We start from the raw sequence: 19,104 nt of genomic DNA, 5'->3' as shown, positions 1-19,104 counted from the left end.
AAAAATCATGGCTTACTCGTTCAAAAACATTTGCAGGAATTTTGTTTTTATCTGTCTAGGAACTGAGAAGACCGTGGGAACTTGTTCCTTCAGAAAATAATTTACTAGATAACGCAAATTCTGAGGTGAATGTAAAGCAGCTACCTCCCAAAACAGTCTTTTTTTTTGCATCCCAATATAATGAATTCTTTATTTCACCAGGAAAATGTCACTGATGAACTATCTCTTGATCCACGGAGTCTGGTTACTAAATCAGAGGTGGGATTTTACAAAGGAAACAAAATAAACCCTCTTACAAAGGGAGATAAAAAGGCCATGTTTTTAATTTCCTTAGAATATTTGCCTTTGATAAAAATAATACAGGTCTTTGTCCAGCTGGTTGGAGATCCCTGAATTGTTATTCACTACTTTCTGTACAAAAGACTATTTGATTTCTCCATTATTAAAACTGTGTTTACATGAAAACAGGAAAAAACGTTAAACACATTTTTATTTGTCATCTTTCAGGGGGCAAACTTTTGACGGATGGGCTTAAACTGTTCATTAAACCACAGAGAACTCGGGGCGTTCACATTCAGTGTACGACATTTGGAGAAATGACAAATCTTCTGGCAAATCATCTCAAATGTGGAGCAGCAGGACTGGTCTGAAACTCTTACAGTGTTGTTGAAACAGTCACTCTTTTACATTTAAGCAGCAAATAAACATGGTTCATAATAAATCTGCTACATTACTCAACTGCTGCAGACAACATCAGAAGTGAAACAGAAACACTTCTGGCATGTCGAGTGTTTAAATGAACGCTCATAGTTCTCAATCTCCTAATCTTTTTGAACTGCAGAATAAAATTGACACAGAAATAAAACAGAAGCACTCATCCTGCTTCAAGTATGACTGAATGTGATGGTTGTTTTCACAGTGATACCAACAGAAGAACTCATTTTAAAGAACTTATTTTGTTTAAGACTGATGCAACGGGAGCTAAACACACGGCTCCCCACATTGAAGTCATTAAAACATTCATTAATGTAAAGTAAATGGCATGCAGCGTTGTAGGAAGGCAGATCCATGTGCAATAGAATCATTTGGCTAGCTGCGACTACTGACCACATCACCTGAAGGCTTTGGTTTAAGGTTCAAAGGGCGTAATACATTCGCTCTGCTATCCTGGCAGTAAGAAAAAGTGGCTCACAAAGTCAGGTTATTCTCAGTCCTGCAGCAGAAAGTTGAACTTCCCAAAGTCTAACTCATCAGGCATGATGAGCATGTCCTCTCTGGCCTTGGCTAGTTTTTGTCGCAGGAAATTGCGTCTCTCGATCCACTCCCGAAGCTCGTCTCGGCTGTGAGCGTAGTCACAGCTCGCACCGTCGGGACACTTGGCCTCAGCCCTGGAAATCACAAACACAAAGCTAACGGTTTCCTCAGGTTTCATATGAAAAGCAAAACGTTCAAAGCACGTTTGATAACTTTAGTAACATTTTTGGTATTTTGTGGTTTTGGACCATAGTAGTGACAATATAAGCACCATCACAACAGTCAGAGGCTTACAGAAGTTTCAGCAACTGAAACTCTGAGGTAATAGCCCCGATCTCCTGCTGCTCTACTAACATGCTAACTAGCTAATCTACTAAGTTAATCTCACCAGCTGTAAAGAGATTTTTAAATGATCTCAGTTTTGAAAGATTAAGAATTGACGAGCTAACGGTTAATCCAAATGGGACCAAAACAAAAAATCAATCAATCAATCAATCAATACTTTATTAATCCCAGAGGGAAATTAGCATTTCAGTACACACAATTCAGAGATCAGACATACATGGGCAAGACACATGACAAGAATTGGTGACTGTGGTCATTCGCAACCTGAGTTGCGCTACCTTAATAGAGATAAGAGGGTTACATGGGGATTGGTTCAGGTGGAGGGAAAAAAAAAAGGCACCTTCTAGTGGGAGGGCAACTTTGCTCTGCAAAAAAACACCTCAACAGATATGCAACAGACTTCATACAACACAACATGAGACTCCAATAGGAAGGCAGGGGGGGCTGGGATCCTGTTTCCCCCAGCGAGAGAAGCCATCTACCGTGCTCAGCCACTGTACAGTCACAGGTGGGAGGGAGATCTTGGGAGAAGCGCAGAGCACATCGACTGCTGCAGGTTGATGACCTTGCCAGGCATAAGTCCACCAATCCGAAGGCGGGGGGGGGGGGGGGGGGGGGGTGTTGGGTTTTTACAGCATCTGTCTGCATTCCTTCGTGGGGGTTTTATTTGCTTGCAGCTCAAGGCTACCAGGGCGTCAGATTCAGATAACAAGACTTTGTTTGGGTCAGGCTGAGATCATTTTCCTCTCTGCCTTCAGTCTTTCAATTGATCATTCAAGTCCTTCAGTGAAGCCAATTTTGGGTTTTTAAACTTGTCCATACCGTCCGGTGACTCTCTCCGAGATGACATCCATTTTGCGCACTAATACCGGTTTTGCAGCTAGAACATTGTCCAGCTTACGATTCACCTCGAGTAACGTCCCAGTCTGAGAAGTCTCCACACGGACGGTGCTTTCCGTGGGTGCGGGTCGCCCTCCAATCGCTCCCGTCTTCCCAAATTTCCAGAAAACCAGATATCCTCCCACTCCAGTCAGGAGAAATCCAGTGATCATCTGACCAAATATCCACACGTCTTCGACGTCCTCAATGGACAGCTGGCTGAGGCATATGATCTTCCACTCCTTCCAGGAATCCAGCATATATCCCACCGGGTGTGTCCCCTGTGGACATGTGGGAGCCCCCTGCTCCGTTCTCATTGTTGAAAATTCTTATCGATCGCATTGAATGACCAGTTTATCAAATCCATGGTTAGTAAAAATAGAGTTTTTCAGAAGAAATGCAGAGAAGCGCTCTGTGGGCAGACAGGACAAAGAGCCTTGGGAAAAAAAGATAAGGGAGCGAAAAGAGAAGCGTCTGTACTCCTCGAGTGCCAGGAAACACAAACTTCTTCCATCCTAAAATGGTTTGAATATTGTGGCAGATCCTGTTGAGTGGCTAACACGAGTTTGGCCACACCCAGGGCAGATGGTTGCCGTTTTAAAACGACTCTAACCTTGATTATTTCATAGCAGTTCATGTAAAAACTATTTTACATCATTGCCAGACTCACATTACATGATTATTCCTGCAGGAAGTTCCTCAGGTTGCACAGGAAATGCTACACATATCTGTTGCAGCCACTGTGATGTGATAATTACAGAATTTAGGTACACACCGACATTAAAACTGGGATTAAGCATCAGCACAATGCTGTTTCCATCTACTCGTGCTCATAAAAGAACTCCACTACCATAGAAACCAATACCATTTCACATAGCTTGATGCTAACTTTTGAGTGGAGTTGCAATAGGAGGCAAACGCGGCTAACAGTTTGGAAGAATGTGGTATTGTTGCACTCCTAACATAACACAGTAAATAACCTTTTATTGAAAAATTGATAGGAATGTAAACATTTATAGAACCGTGTTTGCATAAATCACTGATTTGTTGTTTAAAGGTGGTGGTAATCCCCTTGTCTCGGTCCCAGTATGGCTAGCCGTTAGCTCATCACTCCATTAACCTCCTATTCCTCCAGGTTAGCTTTCTCCATCTCTCTGTAGCCCCCTTCAGACAGGCCATGAAAAACGGAAATGTTCGGGACTCTGTCCATAAGACCTTTGTGTCTGAATACAAACATACGGATAACCTTTTCCATAATTAAACCGGACGATGCCCCTAGTAACAGGACCAGACTTGTCACGGACAGGGTGGCTGCTTCAGACTGGTGAGGTTGACAGGGAGGAGGGGGAGGAGGAGGGGGAGGAGGGGGGGACTAGGGGACGCTGTGCGCACCTAGATTACGTATATATCACGTGATGTCCCTCCTGAGCACAAAAACCCAGCAGAAAGAAGGCAAACATCTTCTGCAGAGCATCTCCAACATGTCTAACAACTGGACAGATTACGAGATTCGCGAGTCTGGTTTTGAAAAGGGTAAAACTGTCGATGTTCCTGATGTCTGGGGGGAGTGAGTTCCAGAGATGGGGAGCAGAGCGGCTGAAAGCTTTGCTCCCCATGGTAGTGAGACGGGCAGAAGGAACAGCAAGATGGATGGAAGAAGAAGATCTGAGAGAACGGCGGGGTTTAGTACTTATAAGGTCTGAGATATACGGAGGAGAGAGGTTATGGATGGCTTTGAAGGTATGGAGGAGAATTTTGAAGATGGACCTGAATTTAACTGGGAGCCAGTGAAGCTGCTGGAGAACCGGGGTGATGTAGTGAAAGGAAGGGGTTCTGGTGATAATACAGGCTGCTGAATTCTGGACCAGTTGCAGTTTATGAAGGAGTTTGTTGGGGAGACCATAAAGAAGTGAATTGCAATAGTCCAGACGGGAGGTGACGAGGCTGTGGACGAGAATGGCGGCAGTGTGAGGGGTAAGGGAGGGGCGGAGACGGTTTATGGAACGTAGATGGAAGTATGCTGACCGAATTATGTTATTAATGTGAGCTTGAAAAGAAAGTGAGCTGTTGAGGATGACACCCAGACTCTTGACCTGAGGGGAGGGGGAGACGATGGCGCTGTCAATAGTTAAGGAAAAGCTGTCAGATTTGGAGATGGTGGATTTAGTACCAACTAGAAGAAATGATGCATGTACGCCCGCCGCACTATGTTTACGCAATATCCGGGTACAGCCTTCCCAGCCCCTCCCCCTCGGACATCTGGAACTTTTCCCTGCTGTGTGAAGGCAGCCGAAAGGACAAGTTCAGTTGTAAAAGTGGTGTGTCTGAAAACACAGTTCTGGTTAAAAACCAGACTGAATTGTCCACACACATTCCAGAATGCCACTCTGAAAAGGGCTTGAGTGAATCTGCAGGAATACATAACCCAGCCGTTACATTCAGAACCTGAAGAACACATCTTACTTGGGACAGATTTCAAAGCGCGTCCCAGGAAAGCGGTAGCTCCACGTCAGAGCCTCGTCTTCTCCCTCGCAGCTGAACACTCGGTCCTTGTGCTTCTCGGAGGAAATGTGCTGCTGCCACTGCCGCTCACTGTTGCTGTTTTTACCACACAGGCGGCAGTGGAGGCCGCTCTAAGACACAAAAAGGTTTTGAAACGATTTGTCCCACAGATGCACACACTTATATTAACCCACCACTACCTCAGCACAATCTGTTGGCATGGCGATGAATTTCTCCTCAGAGCTGGGCTGAGAGAACGTGGCTCCATCTGCTGGGCGGCTTTGGGCGGTTAAGGCCAGCCACATGTCGTAAACCTGCTGCATGTCCCGCACTGTGGGTCCAAACACACAACTTGGTTGGAACAATCCAAAGATAGGAGGTGACCTGCTGTGGCTGCTTATGTGCCCTGATAAGAATCGCTCACAGTCATTATTCTTCATGTACATCCACATCTCCCTCTCCTCTTGGCTGTGAGCAAAGGTGCAGTTCCCAGTGTAGTTACATTTCCTCTTCTCCAGAATCTGAGCACACATCTGACAGAAGAAACCATAAAAACACGAATAATTATGGATGACACTGCTGAGAGCGGAGGATGAGAGGACTACGAGCTTCAGAAATGAATTAATAACATCAGAAGATGCGTTTATTGTCAGTGAAGCAACTCTTATGAATGTGTGTGTGTGAAGACAGGCGGCACGCCTACATCGTAATACAGGGGGGGGTTCTTGGCGTGCGGCAGCGGTCGGACCTGAACCCATTTACTCCTCTCCGGGGACTTGACCAGCAGCACCCGTCTGTCTTTGGTCCACCTGAGCTCAGACAGCACCAGAACTTAGTTCCACATCCCTCCGAATCCAAACATTTACAGATTTTTGTTTTGCCCTCACGTGTGCCGGGCTTTGGCGTTGCAGTATTTGAGAGCTTTGTCAGGTTCGCTGATCAGTCCGCCCCTCCAGCACTGAGCGCACACAAACTTCATCTTCATATCAAGACTCTTCCCTCCTCCTCCTTTTGGCTTGCCTCCACCTCCTCCAGAAGATGGCTGCATGCAATACAATGATGACCATAAAGAGAAAATCCTTACTAAAGTTTAGCTGCCCATTCCTTTTCTGATAAAATATGCTTGTAGATTAAAGGGGCGTTATGGAAGTTTGACAGCCAAAACATGTATAGAAATAATAAATGTCTTCTTCATACATTCTCCTGCAATGCCCTGGTCCTGTAGAATGAGCCCTGGCATTTTTACTGTGATTGCCTGTTTTTCTGTAAAATCACAGAAAGAGCGCTGCTCGGGTCGAGCAGGCTGCTTCATGCGCGTTCACGCTCAGGCGTAGCCCGTAGCATTTGCTATCAGTAGCTTTAGCAGCAGAGAGAGAGGCAGTGCCACTTTGTCGCTGTTCCTAACGCCTAGTGACAAACCTAGCTACATTTCTGAGGACCCTTAGCTACTTTCTGTAGAACTTTCTTCTAGATATTTCCTGCAAAATAGCAACAAAATAGCCATTTTCGCTCAGAACCGTTCTTTGGTTTGACGTTTCAGCGGTCATCAAGGATATAAAAGTTACAGATACAAAGGACGTCACTGGTGCTTTAGCTCACCTAGTAAGATGTTTGACTCCTGTGCAGTAGACCTGGTAATGGTATATTTTTTACAGTAAGATGCCCAAATTTTTATTTTCATTTTGGAACAATTTCTCAAGCAAGGGAAGGGAATGATCTGAGCATGCAGGAGGACTGCCCCATCTTAAACCATTGTCAGCTGTGCTGAAGAGAAAGGTACAGAACCAAATTATTTAATTAATTAGCTGCTCGTTCTCCTGTCCTCCGGGCCACACACACACACACACACACACACGGGACTGTCTCAGCTGTTACTTTCGTTAAGGCGTGTGCACGTACAGCATGCGCGCCTCGTGCACGAGCCTACTATTGAAGCTGCCGTTACGCTTTTGGCCTGAGGGGGCAATCGCGAGCATAAAAATTCAAAACTCCATAAAGTCCCTTTTAATCGACCTTGACATTTATTGTTAAAACCGATAATTGTCCTACAAGTTGGAAACAGTATGTGGGTAAAATCTCAAAGTTGCCCCGTGTAAAGCAGTCTTCTACACACTCACTCAGATATAAAACATCAACTTTTACAAACAAGTTCTTACTCTGTTCCCTTTTTCCTTTTTAGAATTTTGCTCCAGCTTGTTATAATGCTTCAAGGATGCTTCCACAATTTTTTCAGAGCTGATACCTGGAATTAAACACATGAGGACAAAATGGTTATAATCTCCTATCAAAATGTTTTATCTATCCTCTCCAGGACACGCCCCCCTGATATGGGAACGTGCACTGCCAGAGTAAACGAGATAGTGTTAAACACCAGTCGCCGTTTTCTATCTCCAAACGTCTTTTGTTGTCCGTGACTTCAAATAGTGTTTTTCTTTTTGGGACTCTGCTTGTTCTAAAGTTAAAGCAGACCAGCCAACCTCATCAACATTTTTTGAGTACCACATGTGCAGCGGTTTTTTCCCCCCCTGCAGACTTTTGCATTTCTGTTGTTTTCCACGCTGTAATTTCCCAATTCACTGCCTGGAAACATCTTCTCGAAGAGTCCAAAGTATCATGAATTTTAATATTAAACAGTAAAACTCAAAAGTAGCATTTGCTTACCTTCTATAATATGTGTTCTTATACAAGCTGATGGCCACAAGTTACTTGCATTGAATTATTTCAAAACAATCAAAATTATTTAAAATATATTTTAATATTTTGTATTGCAACAGGTTGTTGTTTTCAAGAATGTAATATGAAATTGGCTTAAAGGACACATGTACACACCACCGGGGCTAATTTATACATTACCTGCAGCTCCCCAGAGGCTTATGTCCACGTCATAATTGAAGATTAAGCAAAAATGCATGGTGTGGTAGTTTAGAGGCTCACAAGCATGGACACATTTTTTTTATTTGACTTTTTTTTCTCAATAATTTGGCAAAAAAAACATTTTTTCTTACTTCCTGTTTTCTTTTCATTTATTGCTGTTTGTTTTGTAAAAATCTGAATTGATTCCCTTTGTACTTTCTAATGTGGAAAGGTTAATTCCAACTAATTCTTCTACTTCCTGCATCTTTAATCTGCTCTAATTATAAAATCTTGTATTTCCCATCTTTAATCTGCTCTAATTATAAAATCTTGTATTTCAGAGAGAGAGAGAGAGAGAGAGAGAGAGTGAGAGAGAGAGAGAGAGAAGAGAGAGAGAGAGAGAGAGAGAGAGAGAGAGAGAGAAGAGAGGGAGAGAGAGAGAGAGAGAAGAGGAGAGAGAGAGAGAGAGAGAGAGAGAGAGAGAGAGAGAGAGAGAGAGAGAGAGAGAGAGAGAGAGAGAGAGAGAGAGAGAGAGAGAGAGAGAGAGAGAGAGAGAGAGAGAGAGAGAGAGAGGAGAGAGAGAGAGAGAGAGAGAGGAGAGAGAGAGAGAGAGAGAGAGAGAGAGAGAGAGAGAGAGAGAGAGAGAGAGAGAGAGAGAGAGAGAGAGAGAGAGAGAGAGAGAGAGAGAGAGAGGAGAGAGAGAGAGAGAGAGAGAGAGAGAGAGAGAGAGAGAGAGAGAGAGAGAGAGAGAGAGAGAGAGAGAGAGAGCGCTCTTTTACAAGACACACCATGCCGGAAAATTGACGTAATGGCTGTGTCTCAATTCAGGGTCTGCATCCTTCGTCGGCCGGATTCGTCGGCCGGTTACGTCACAGCGCCGCGACTAGGCCTGTCCCAATTCGAAGACTCCTTCAAATGCGGTCGACGAATCCGGCCTTCTTTTCGCCTGAATGAAGGATGGGTCGGGTGTATCCTTCAACAGGTAGCATTTCCCAAGATGCCTTGCGGGCCGGCCGCCAGAAAACCTTAAAAACAATGGCGGACAGTGAAGCGGGAGCTGTCGGAGAGGATTGCGCATATAAATGTAAGTATAAACTTGAAAACTGTTAGGTTAAGGGCTTTTGGTGATACATGAACGTTATTTTAGTTAGAAATGTTACAATAAAAGTGCTTGTATTGCGGTCTCGGCTCGTATGTTCGGCCGCGCTCGGTGTCGTACTTCTCCCGCTACGTTTTCCCCTGATTTTAATAGAAGTTTGTATTTTAGGGACAAAAGAGAAAACCAGGGAATTTATTAAGCTTAGGGCGGAGATGGACCACATGATCACCGGAGCAAAGTATTCGGCGGCTGTGGCATGGAGGTACAATAACACCTCATATTTTAAAAACTCGTTTGAGTTTATTTTTTTCTGCGAAAACATGAAAGGAATAACCTGTTGTCCTCTTTTCTCTTCCTGTTTCTTTTCTTACATGTTTGTTAAGACTATTCTGGAGAAAATGGGCATCCAGGGGATGGTGCCAGCGATGACCGGATGACCAGAGCGATATGTCAGGAGAGAGACATAGCTGGCACCCCACTCCTTGATGTACAAATCCGTTACACCGAGTCTCACCTGTAAGACGCTGAACTTTCCAGGTTTTTAGCTCTATGATGGAGTGGGCAAACACACAGCTGTTCTCTCGCTGGCAGCCATATCGGATGGCCTGATGGCACAAATCCAAGTGGCACGAACCACTCAGTGGACGAACCTTGCTGTAGTTAATGTTGTGGGTCCTCACCACAAACGCCAAGCACCTCATGGAAAGAACAGAAGAAGAGGAGTTAAGCGTTTGCATGAAAGGGTTCAGGATTCTCAAAGGAAGACACACACACACACACACAGGGTCCGAAATAAAAATTTTGACTCACCGGCCAAGTTGGCTGGTAGGTGATTTTCGGTTGGAAGATGGCGCCGGTGTGTGTGGCAGCTCGTCTATTGCTCCTGAATCTTTTCTTTTGCTTCATGTTAGTCTTTCTTTCCTTGCAATTTAGCAGTTCAATCCGGGTGTATGATCGTAAAACCTTGCTTGGGATTCGCCAAGCAGCTGAAGGCTTATCGTTCTCTGGAGATTTTGGGCAGAATAGATCGCCACTACTGGATGGTTCTTTGGGCTATGTGGGCTATGTGACAAACTTACCTAGATGGAGGAGGCGCCGGAGACGGGGGAAGCGTGCCGGACGCCGGCTGAAGCTGGGATCGGCTCGACGTGGCACGTCGGATGTTATGTGTGGAGTTGTTGGCTCCGAGGGGGACGGTGGGACGCCGGAGCACCATTTGGATCCGGTGCCGTTGAATCTGGCGGCTTCCGGATTGGCGTTGGTTGTGTGCAGCGGCGGGATGATCCGGTCGTGGCGCCCTGCACTATAGCGGCGAGCTCACGGGAGAGGAGTTCACCGACAAAATCTACGTGAGGTGATATGTGAATCAGCAGTGCCCTCGCCAGTGGATCCAGAAGGCTAGAGTATAACAGCATCTTCTTCCGTCATCAGGTTTGCTCTGTCCAATGCCAGATCTATTATGAATAAGACTTTTATTCTGAACGATTTTATTGAAACAAATGGTCTGTAGTTCCTATGCGTTACTGAATCCTGGGTCCCTAAAGATGAAACTGATGCTTTTGTGGAACTTCTCCCAGATGATTTTACATATTTTAGTGTTCCGAGACCCTCGGGGCGTGGTGGAGGATTGGCAGTGATATTTAAGTCATCAATTATGTGTAGGCAGGTATATCAATCCTCTGTGCCTACCAGCTTTGAACTCTGCCTCTGTGAGCTGGGATGCTCTCAGAAGCTACTGGTTGCTCTCCTGTATCGCCCACCGAGACAAAACTAAGATTTTATAGATGATTTTACTGAACTGCTTGGCGAGCTGATTCCTAAGTATGATCAAGTGTTACTTCTTGGGGACTTTAACATACATGTGTGCTGTCAGGATAAACCTTTGGTGAAAGATTTTTTAAATCTCGCTGACTCTTTTAATTTGGTTCAGTTAGTGGACCAATCCACACACATTAGTGGCCATATTCTAGACTTGGTGCTGTCACTGGGTGTAGGAGTCTCAAACCTGCAGGTCCAAGAGGCCTATTTTTCAGATCAAAGGCCAGTATTGTTTGATGTGGACTGGAATCACAAACGTGTGCAACAAAATGCTCAGATGAAGCGCTGTCGGATGTTAAAAGACTCTACAGCTGCTGAGTTTGCCGCAGTGTTTACTATGGGGGATGCGGAGCAAGACTACAGAGCTTGGACCACAGAAGAGCTTGTTATACACTTTGACTCAGCATGCACCATGGCGCTTGATGTGGTAGCCCCAGTACGGGTAAAGAAACCTAAAGCTAAAAAGGAGCCATGGTTAACTGAGAGTACTCAAGCACTGAAAAGGATGTGCAGGAAGGCCCAGCGGAGGTGGAAAAAGGATGGGCTCCAGAGCTCGCTTGACCTAATAAGAGGACATTGGATTGGCTATCAGAAGGCTGTGAAAGATGCAAGGAGAAAGTACTTTGCCAACATAATCTCCTTAAACTCTCAGAATGCTGGGATACTTTTTAAGACAGTGGACTTTATTTTAAATGTCAATGAGCCCCTTGCGATTGAGTACACCACTGAGTCATGTAACAATTTTTTGGACTTCTTTGTGGACAAGGTAAGGGTGACAAGGGCCTCTATTCCACCACTTAAGCATGCCCCCTCTGCAGATCTCTGTGTTCCAAAGGAACTGGAGGGGTTTCAACCATTAACTCTTGCAGAGCTTGAGGATCTGGTCATGAGACTTAAGCCAACAGGGGGGGTAACTGATGTTCTCCCGGCAAGGCAAGGCTACTGACAGAAGTTTTTTCTGTAGTGGGTGATCACGTACTGCAAATTGTAAATAGCAGCTTGATATCTGGGGAAGTCCCTACTCCCCTAAAGCGGGCGGTGGTACGACCTCTGCTTAAGAAATCAGGATTGGACTGAACAATCTTGTCCAATTACAGACCTGTATCTACACTCCCTTTCATCTCAAAGATCATAGAGAGGGCTGTTTATCCAACTGATGTCTTTTCTACAGGAATGGGAAATTGGAGAAGTATTTCAGTCTGGGGTTAAACCCTTTCATGGCACTGAATCTGCACTGCTTAATTTTATTGGCTAATGATTCCGGTGACGCAGTGGTTCTGGTGCTCTTGGACTTGACATCAGCCTTTGATACCATTGATCATAGTATCCTAATAAACCGGCTGGAGCGGTCTGTGGGCATTACGGGCCAGGCACTTAAGTGGATTCAATCTATATGCGGACAATTGCCAGGTCATTTTTCCAATTAGGCGTGGTGGTTTATGCACCATTCAACCCGTTGGACTGCCTGGAGGACATCAAGCTATGGTTGGCTCAGAACTTCTTGTGTTTCAACAAACACAAGACTGAAGTAATTCTGTTTACGCCACCAAAGACCCTAGGAGGTGCCCAAGGGCTTGATTTTTCCATTCTGGCACCGCATCAGAAGGCGGTGGTCACTAACTTAGGGGTAAAACTGGACGCAGAGCTCAGATTTGATGCTCAAGTGAACAGACTCGTGAGATCTTGCTTTTTTCATCTACGCCGCATAGCGAAAATTAAGCCTTTTCTGTCACATGGTCATTTGGAAACTGTAATCCATGCCTTTGTTACCTGCAGGCTGGATTATTGCAACTCGCTGTATGCGGGGCTTAGGCAAGCTCCAATAGCACACCTCCAGGTGGTTCAGAACTCGGCTGCTCGGTTGTTAACATCTACCAGGAGGTCTGAACATATTACACCAGTCCTACGTGCCTTGCATTGGCTCCCTGTCTTTTATTGCATCAGGTTTAAGGTCATCCTGTTTGTGTTTAAGGCGTTAAACTCAGGGGCACCTAAATATCTTGCTGACATCATCCACTAACATGTCTGGGCGCGTTCCCTTAGGTCAGCTGACCAGAGACTACTAACTGTGCCTAGGCACAGCCTGAAGTCTCGTGGGAGTCGTGCCTTTTCAGTACTTGGACCAAGTCTCTGGAATGAGCTGCCAGCTGATGTAAAGCAGGCCAAATCATTGGAAACCTTTAAAAGCAGACTAAAAACACATCTGTTCTCGCTGGCGTTTGGACATTGAAGTTGGGGGAAGTAGGCCGGATATGGATTGCGAACTTGCACTCAGGATTTCGTATTGTATTTTAAATGGATTTCTTATTGTATTTTAAATGGTTATATGTCTGTCCTATTGTGGTGCTTTTTATTGGTGTACAGCGCTTTGTTTGTCCATTTTGGCCATGTGAAAGCGCTTTATAAATAAAGTTGATTTGATGATGAAAATCTACCGGCCAAAATTCTGAATGATTTAGATCTACCTAAAGCATGCTATTCTATATTATGTTGATTCCAAACAGAGTGACAAAAAATTAAAATATCAATTAATAAGAAAAACAACTCTTTTGTCATTTTACTATTTATTTATTTTTTAGAGATGTTTTTATGAACTCTTTAATTGAAATCTAGTCAGACTCCATGTTTTCTCTGACATAGCCATTAGCGCCGAGACCGTGGGTGTCACCAGTAGACTCAGATTGAGCCCGGGACATGGATGTGCAGGCAATATGGCATTTGCTGTTCTCATGTTCTCGAATAGTCTCAAGCTTCATTGTCTTATTTCCTATGACAAACGAGTTGTTACAGTTATTCTCTCGAGCGTGCTGGCGGCAAATGGTGCAGCCCATTTGCGCAGATTCTGGTTCATAATGTAGCCATTGTCTCACGACTCCGCCATCTCCAGTTCACCACTTTTCACAAAATCTTCTGGTTGCCACTGGTCCTGGTGGTTTTTCTTCCAGTTCGACGAGTTTTCTTTTGGAAGGCTGGCTGACTCCGGTTAAAAACCGCCACATTTCACCGCCAGTTTTAACACGAAGCTAACTGCTAACTTGATAAACTGATTGAATGAGATAGGCGGAAATGAAGTTGGATGCAGTGCTCACGTTTCGCGTACGTTGCATGCAGGCGGGAAGAGTATCACAGAAATCCATGGAAGATGACTGATAAAAATAACTAATTTGGTGCAAACATTTACTCGCTATGTGGCAGACAGAGCTCAAAAATTTACTCGCCAAATGGAGCAATTTGCTCGCATTTGGCGAGTGGTGAGTGTTAATTTCGGACCCTGCGCGCGCGCGCGCGCACACACACACACACACACACACACACAAACACACACACACACACACACACACACACACACACACACACTTACTTATTAGTGTCAAAGTTGTGACAAACGTCCAAATTAGAGCAGATAGCCGGATTTTCACTGAATCGCTTACTGATGATCCTAGGTTTACTGTCGTAGCATTCCTATAGAGAAAAAAAACACACAAAACTGTTGAGTTGACTTAAGTATTTGGGATTTCTAAACTAAATGTGTAGTTGTAACGTTTCACTAACAGCAGACATGAGTCCACACTAACCTGACAGAGGAAAATAAACATGCCCTTGTGCTCCTCTAGGAGACGTATGACACTAATCACGGGATCCAGTTTGCTCGCTGTCGTCTCAAACAGCAGGTTTCTGTTCAGCTTCCCCTTCCTCTCCACGGTCCAAACATCAATCTCCAGCTGGTTGTAGGCAAATGTACACTTCTCTCCGTACTTACACACCCCCAGGTCCCCAGAATTGATCAGCTCTGAACAGGTTAGCAAAAACACCCTTTTCTGAGCTTTGAAATGTTCTTGTATTTTTGATTTACAACAGAAACTGGGATTTTGCAAAAAGTATGCAGCCTTTAAGACATTTTAATGGGTTTTAATCTACTTTTATGACAACAAAGCTCATTTTGGGCTGAAATTAAAATACAATTTTTGCCCTGGTTTGAACAACTAAAATGTACCGTAAATCCTCTAATATTGGCCTGTATTCAGTTAACGGCTGGGTGTCACATTTTGGCCGGTGTCGGAGTTGGCGGAGGTGAATAACGGCCGGTTTTATTTTATTGTGGCCGGGTGGAATGTGGTAACAGGCAAGTACCACGGGGGGCGGTGTGTCATCTGTCTCACTTTTGATTAGCCAGTGATAGACGCAAGGGTAACTTTAACCGTGGCAGGTGCGGAGCCAAAAATTTGATATCAAGTTCAAAGAGAATGTGTTGATATATGCTGCAGAACACTCTGGGGAGCAAGCTGCTAAACGTTTTAACATCAACCCATCAAAATGGATGAGGATTAAACTGAATTGGATTACCGGTATTTTATTTTTTTTACTTTAAACTGGACAAAGATTGAATTGACTTAGGTTTTTATTTTATTTTTTACTACAACCCAAACAAGATGAAACGATTCTTACCGGTATTTAATAACGTTTAAAATGCAGTACAGGTATGTTTGCTATTGTTTTGATACAATACAGTATTTCCCTACTGTAATTTAGCCTTGTTGTTGTAATGATTTAGATTACGTGTTATTTAAGGACCATAAGACATTAAAGATTCATATCTAGTATGAATCCCATCTTACGGACACTGGGTTATTTAAACCAAAAGATTGGATCTTTTTATTGCAGGGATTAGATAACCGCTCCGTATTCACTCAGAGACAACAGAATAGTGTCAAGTTTAAAAGTTAAGAATTTTATTACTAATTAAACTAAACTGACTTTAAAACTAAATGTATGGTGTAACTAAAATGGATGAGACGGTGGATGGATGACGTGTGATGTTAAATCAGAACCAGCAAATCCGAAGAAGCGATTGTTCTGACGGGAACTGAAGGCGTCGTCTTCGCATTAAGCTTTGGTTAGGAGGTCCATAAACACATGAGACACCATCATGTCGGTCTACCAACCCTTCGTGGAAGTCCCCTGTAGATCAGGACTATCAAGGTCCAGTGGACCCTCTCTGGAACCGAGCCGGTAGGAAAAGCCGTGGTTCCGATCAGACCAGTCTTTGAGTTACTTCCGGGTACACGACAAGTTGTTGGCGTCTGGTTAGACCCAAGTCTGGGTCTGGATGGTTCAGCTTTTATTCTGAAAGGAACTGTTGTCACTGTTGGAATAGCAACAAATTTTCCAGCTTGTCGTTGTTCTTTTTGGTTGAAGAGGATAGTTCAGGATTGGCCACTCCGTTACTTTCTCTGGAACGCTTTGAACTGGCGTTAGAGATGACGTGGCATAGTTTTATACTTCGGATGTTTTGGTTTATTGTCAAATGAGAAATTACCAAACACCATCGAAACCACACCTCCGTCAGATCTGTAAGATTCTGATTGGATCAGTGAAAGTAATGTGTAATGTCTTTTTAACGCTACGTGAAATGAGTCCTGTTGGAACACTTAAAGTCATATTACTTATTATATTCTATAGGATCATAATAAAGTAATTAATATTTTGATTTCACAGGTCGGTCACATCTTATTTATTGACTAACACTTTGATGGATTAGCTTTATTAAAATAGAGTTCTTTGATTAATTAAAAGAAAAGAGTTCATTCTTCGTTCTTCTGTTGAGCTGAAAATAAGCAGGTTAGAAGGAATACATGAGACCTTGAGACCATCTCATGCAGACTAGTCTTGAGCAAAGAAGGGGGAAAAAAACAGTAATTCCGTTCCGTTACATTGTTAATGTTTTATATGCAAACTGTACCACGTTATGGTAACTGTACATTTTCAATAAATGAACCTAGTCTTTTATAGGTTCAAATAGACACACCCCGTTTTTATTCGTTCTACTGGTGGTTCATTTAGCTCAAACAGAAATTGAGGCCTGCCTCTAATTCTGGCCCTGCTTCCAATAAAGGCCTGGAGCTTGATGAGCTTGAGTAAAATACAGGCCCGGGCCTGTATTAGAGGATTTACGGTAAGTTTTGTTTTTTAGAAGGTTGTTGATGTTCTCACCTCTACAAAGCACAAACGGACCCCAGAAGGATGTATTGGTAGGAATAGGTCGCACGCGAGTCCACTCTGAAGGAGAACCAGCCTTCCTCCTACATAACAGAATGTCCTGCTTGCAGTTGTGGACGAGGTCTGGCTTGTGGACATAACTATAAATCCCTGGACCTAAACATGGAATCACGCACAAACACAGAATATGTTTTAAAGAGACTGTGTCGTTTTTACTGTTAATGTCTGGAAATATCCATCAAAATTTTGTTAAAAATGAATTCAATGATGCAATATTGGCCGCTTCATAACATATAACCCAAAAATCCAGTCTAAAATACATGGGAGCGGGACTCTGGGCGACACCATATTAGATGCTATGATTCTTTCTACGGTAGCCCATGAGGACTAAATGCATTTACTGTTTTGTAATAAACGGTTACAAAACCTTCATCATTCATAAACATTGTAGTTTTTCACATTAATCTTTTCACTTGCTGCCAGTGATGAAAGGGAATCTGATGTTTTTGTCCTTTTGCTAAAGTTTGCACTCCCCAGGGCTTTTTGACCCTAATGGGCATCCGCTGGTAAGGTCTTACTCCAACACAAAAATACTAGCTGCTTGCAATGACTTAGGTATCTACTGCCCCCTATCGCCAGGAAAAATAAACACTGTCCCGTTAAAATAACAAAAAACAGTTGAATAAAAATAAGTTTTAAAAAATGACTGTTTAAACAAAAAAATCGAAATAGTTTCGTACCTTCTCGTGGGTAACAGAGGGAGCAGGCCTGCAGGAACTCGTGCGTGGAAGACAAAGGGTTAAAGACCACACTTCCATGGTTATTACCCACCTACATTTTCACAGAGAAAATCAGATTTACATGAAATCTTTCAAAAGAAACAGAATAAATTAAATGGTATCAAACTTGTCATGTGACCAGTCCTACTTTGTACTGGTTTTTGGGGGATTGTGTTACAGCAGCAGCAGCAGCGCTGTAAGAGTCTGCAAAACCTGAGGATTCAGAACAGATTATTAAAGAGCAAGTTCACTGAGAAACCATTTTTTACTTCATATTTTTGAAAAGGACCACTCAGTTAAACAAGCAGGTTAAATGTGAAGTTTAGTCTTCTAAACTTAACACCTCCATTGGCCACTGATAGAAAATAAATGAAAAAACACTATTCATAAAAGCCTATTAACTCATTCACTGCCAATGATGTCTAAGGTCGTCATTTGCATTTTTTTACTGTGTGGGCGCCGGAACGAGCCCCCGCACCGAGAACAAACGTCTCAGCTCTAAAGCCGATCTTCATCCGCATACGTCACACGTCACGTGATCAGGAAGCAGAAAATCCATGTGTTAGGAGATCGTTTTGGGCCGCTGCTGTAAAAAAAGAAGTGAGGCGCGAACCGGAAAAGCTTCTGCCGATCACAATTCGACAACGGATTATGAAAGAGTGGATAACGCTCGAAACACGCAGATTCTTCCTGTTGTTAGAGGTGAGTCTCCGCTTTGTTTTTGCTTGTTTTGGCGTCGACATCATCCTGGCGCGCAACGTTCTGTGACTCTTAGAAAAACAGTAAAAACGGTGAGAAACGCTGGCAGCGAATGAGTTAACAATCTGGATTCTGTTAATATTTGTTACGTCAACTCTTTCACTGCAATTGATAACTAAAGTTGTCAGCTTTTACCTAAATCTTTTGTTTTCTTATTTTTAACTCAAATTTTTAATCATCTTTCATTTGTTTTATGAGATTTTTTTCTGATGTTAATCTATTTCTGTTTTCAGATCATAATTTTGTATTTTGTTTTGATTTATGGGAAGCACTTTGTGATTCTATGTCAGTGACAAGTGCTATATAAATAAAAATGTACTTACTAAAGTCGTCAATTGCGGTTTTTTTACAGGGCAGGTTTGGGAACAAGCTCGCTCAACTTGAGAGTAAACATCACTGCTCTAAAGTCGATTGTCATCCATGTGTGTCACATGTCACGTGATCATGAAAGCAGACAATCCATGTATCAGGAGATCGGTTTGGGGGGCCACTTTGCCTAAAGGGAGGCACTAACCAGAAAAGCTTCTTCAGCTCACACTTCGACTACAGAATGTGAAAGAACGGAAAAAGCAAAAAAAAATAAAAAATAAAAAATAACAAGCTCATTTTTTTTTCTGTAAGAAGTAAGTCTAATCTTTCTTTTGGTAGTTTTGGCGTTGTCGTGATCATATTGCAAAATATTCTGTGACTCTTCAAAAAACAGTTAAATGCTGAAAAATGCTGGCAATCAGGCTTTCTGTTCAGATAACTGCTGGCACTGATTGAGTTGAAGATCAAGTTCACTCATATTTTAATGCATTTGCTGTGGTATAAACACCA

General features: G+C 43.2%; 1 protein-coding gene across 2 annotated transcripts in view; it reads right to left on the bottom strand.

Annotated features, from left to right (window-relative positions):
- Positions 1–472: 472 nt before the first annotated feature.
- LOC107376321 (zinc finger CCCH domain-containing protein 7B) overlaps positions 473–19,104 on the bottom strand; it is a 31,231-nt gene continuing 12,599 nt past the window's right edge. For both annotated transcript variants that reach the window (XM_015945358.3, XM_070542849.1), the window contains 13 exons: positions 17,675–17,739; positions 17,488–17,578; positions 16,742–16,903; positions 14,326–14,540; positions 14,112–14,212; positions 9,447–9,628; positions 7,137–7,222; positions 5,868–6,022; positions 5,684–5,789; positions 5,405–5,513; positions 5,181–5,311; positions 4,942–5,111; positions 473–1,388 (listed from right to left, as the gene is read on the bottom strand). In XM_015945358.3, the coding sequence (XP_015800844.3) occupies positions 1,208–1,388; positions 4,942–5,111; positions 5,181–5,311; positions 5,405–5,513; positions 5,684–5,789; positions 5,868–6,022; positions 7,137–7,222; positions 9,447–9,628; positions 14,112–14,212; positions 14,326–14,540; positions 16,742–16,903; positions 17,488–17,578; positions 17,675–17,739 (1,754 nt within the window). In that variant the 3' untranslated portion in view covers positions 473–1,207. The remainder of the gene's footprint in view (positions 1,389–4,941; positions 5,112–5,180; positions 5,312–5,404; positions 5,514–5,683; positions 5,790–5,867; positions 6,023–7,136; positions 7,223–9,446; positions 9,629–14,111; positions 14,213–14,325; positions 14,541–16,741; positions 16,904–17,487; positions 17,579–17,674; positions 17,740–19,104) is intronic.

The sequence above is a fragment of the Nothobranchius furzeri genome, chromosome 12, assembly GCF_043380555.1.
Source record: "Nothobranchius furzeri strain GRZ-AD chromosome 12, NfurGRZ-RIMD1, whole genome shotgun sequence".
In the NCBI taxonomy this organism is placed as follows: domain Eukaryota; kingdom Metazoa; phylum Chordata; class Actinopteri; order Cyprinodontiformes; family Nothobranchiidae; genus Nothobranchius; species Nothobranchius furzeri.
The sequence above is the reverse complement of the archived record's forward strand: the minus strand, read 5'-3'. Positions and strand labels throughout refer to the sequence as shown.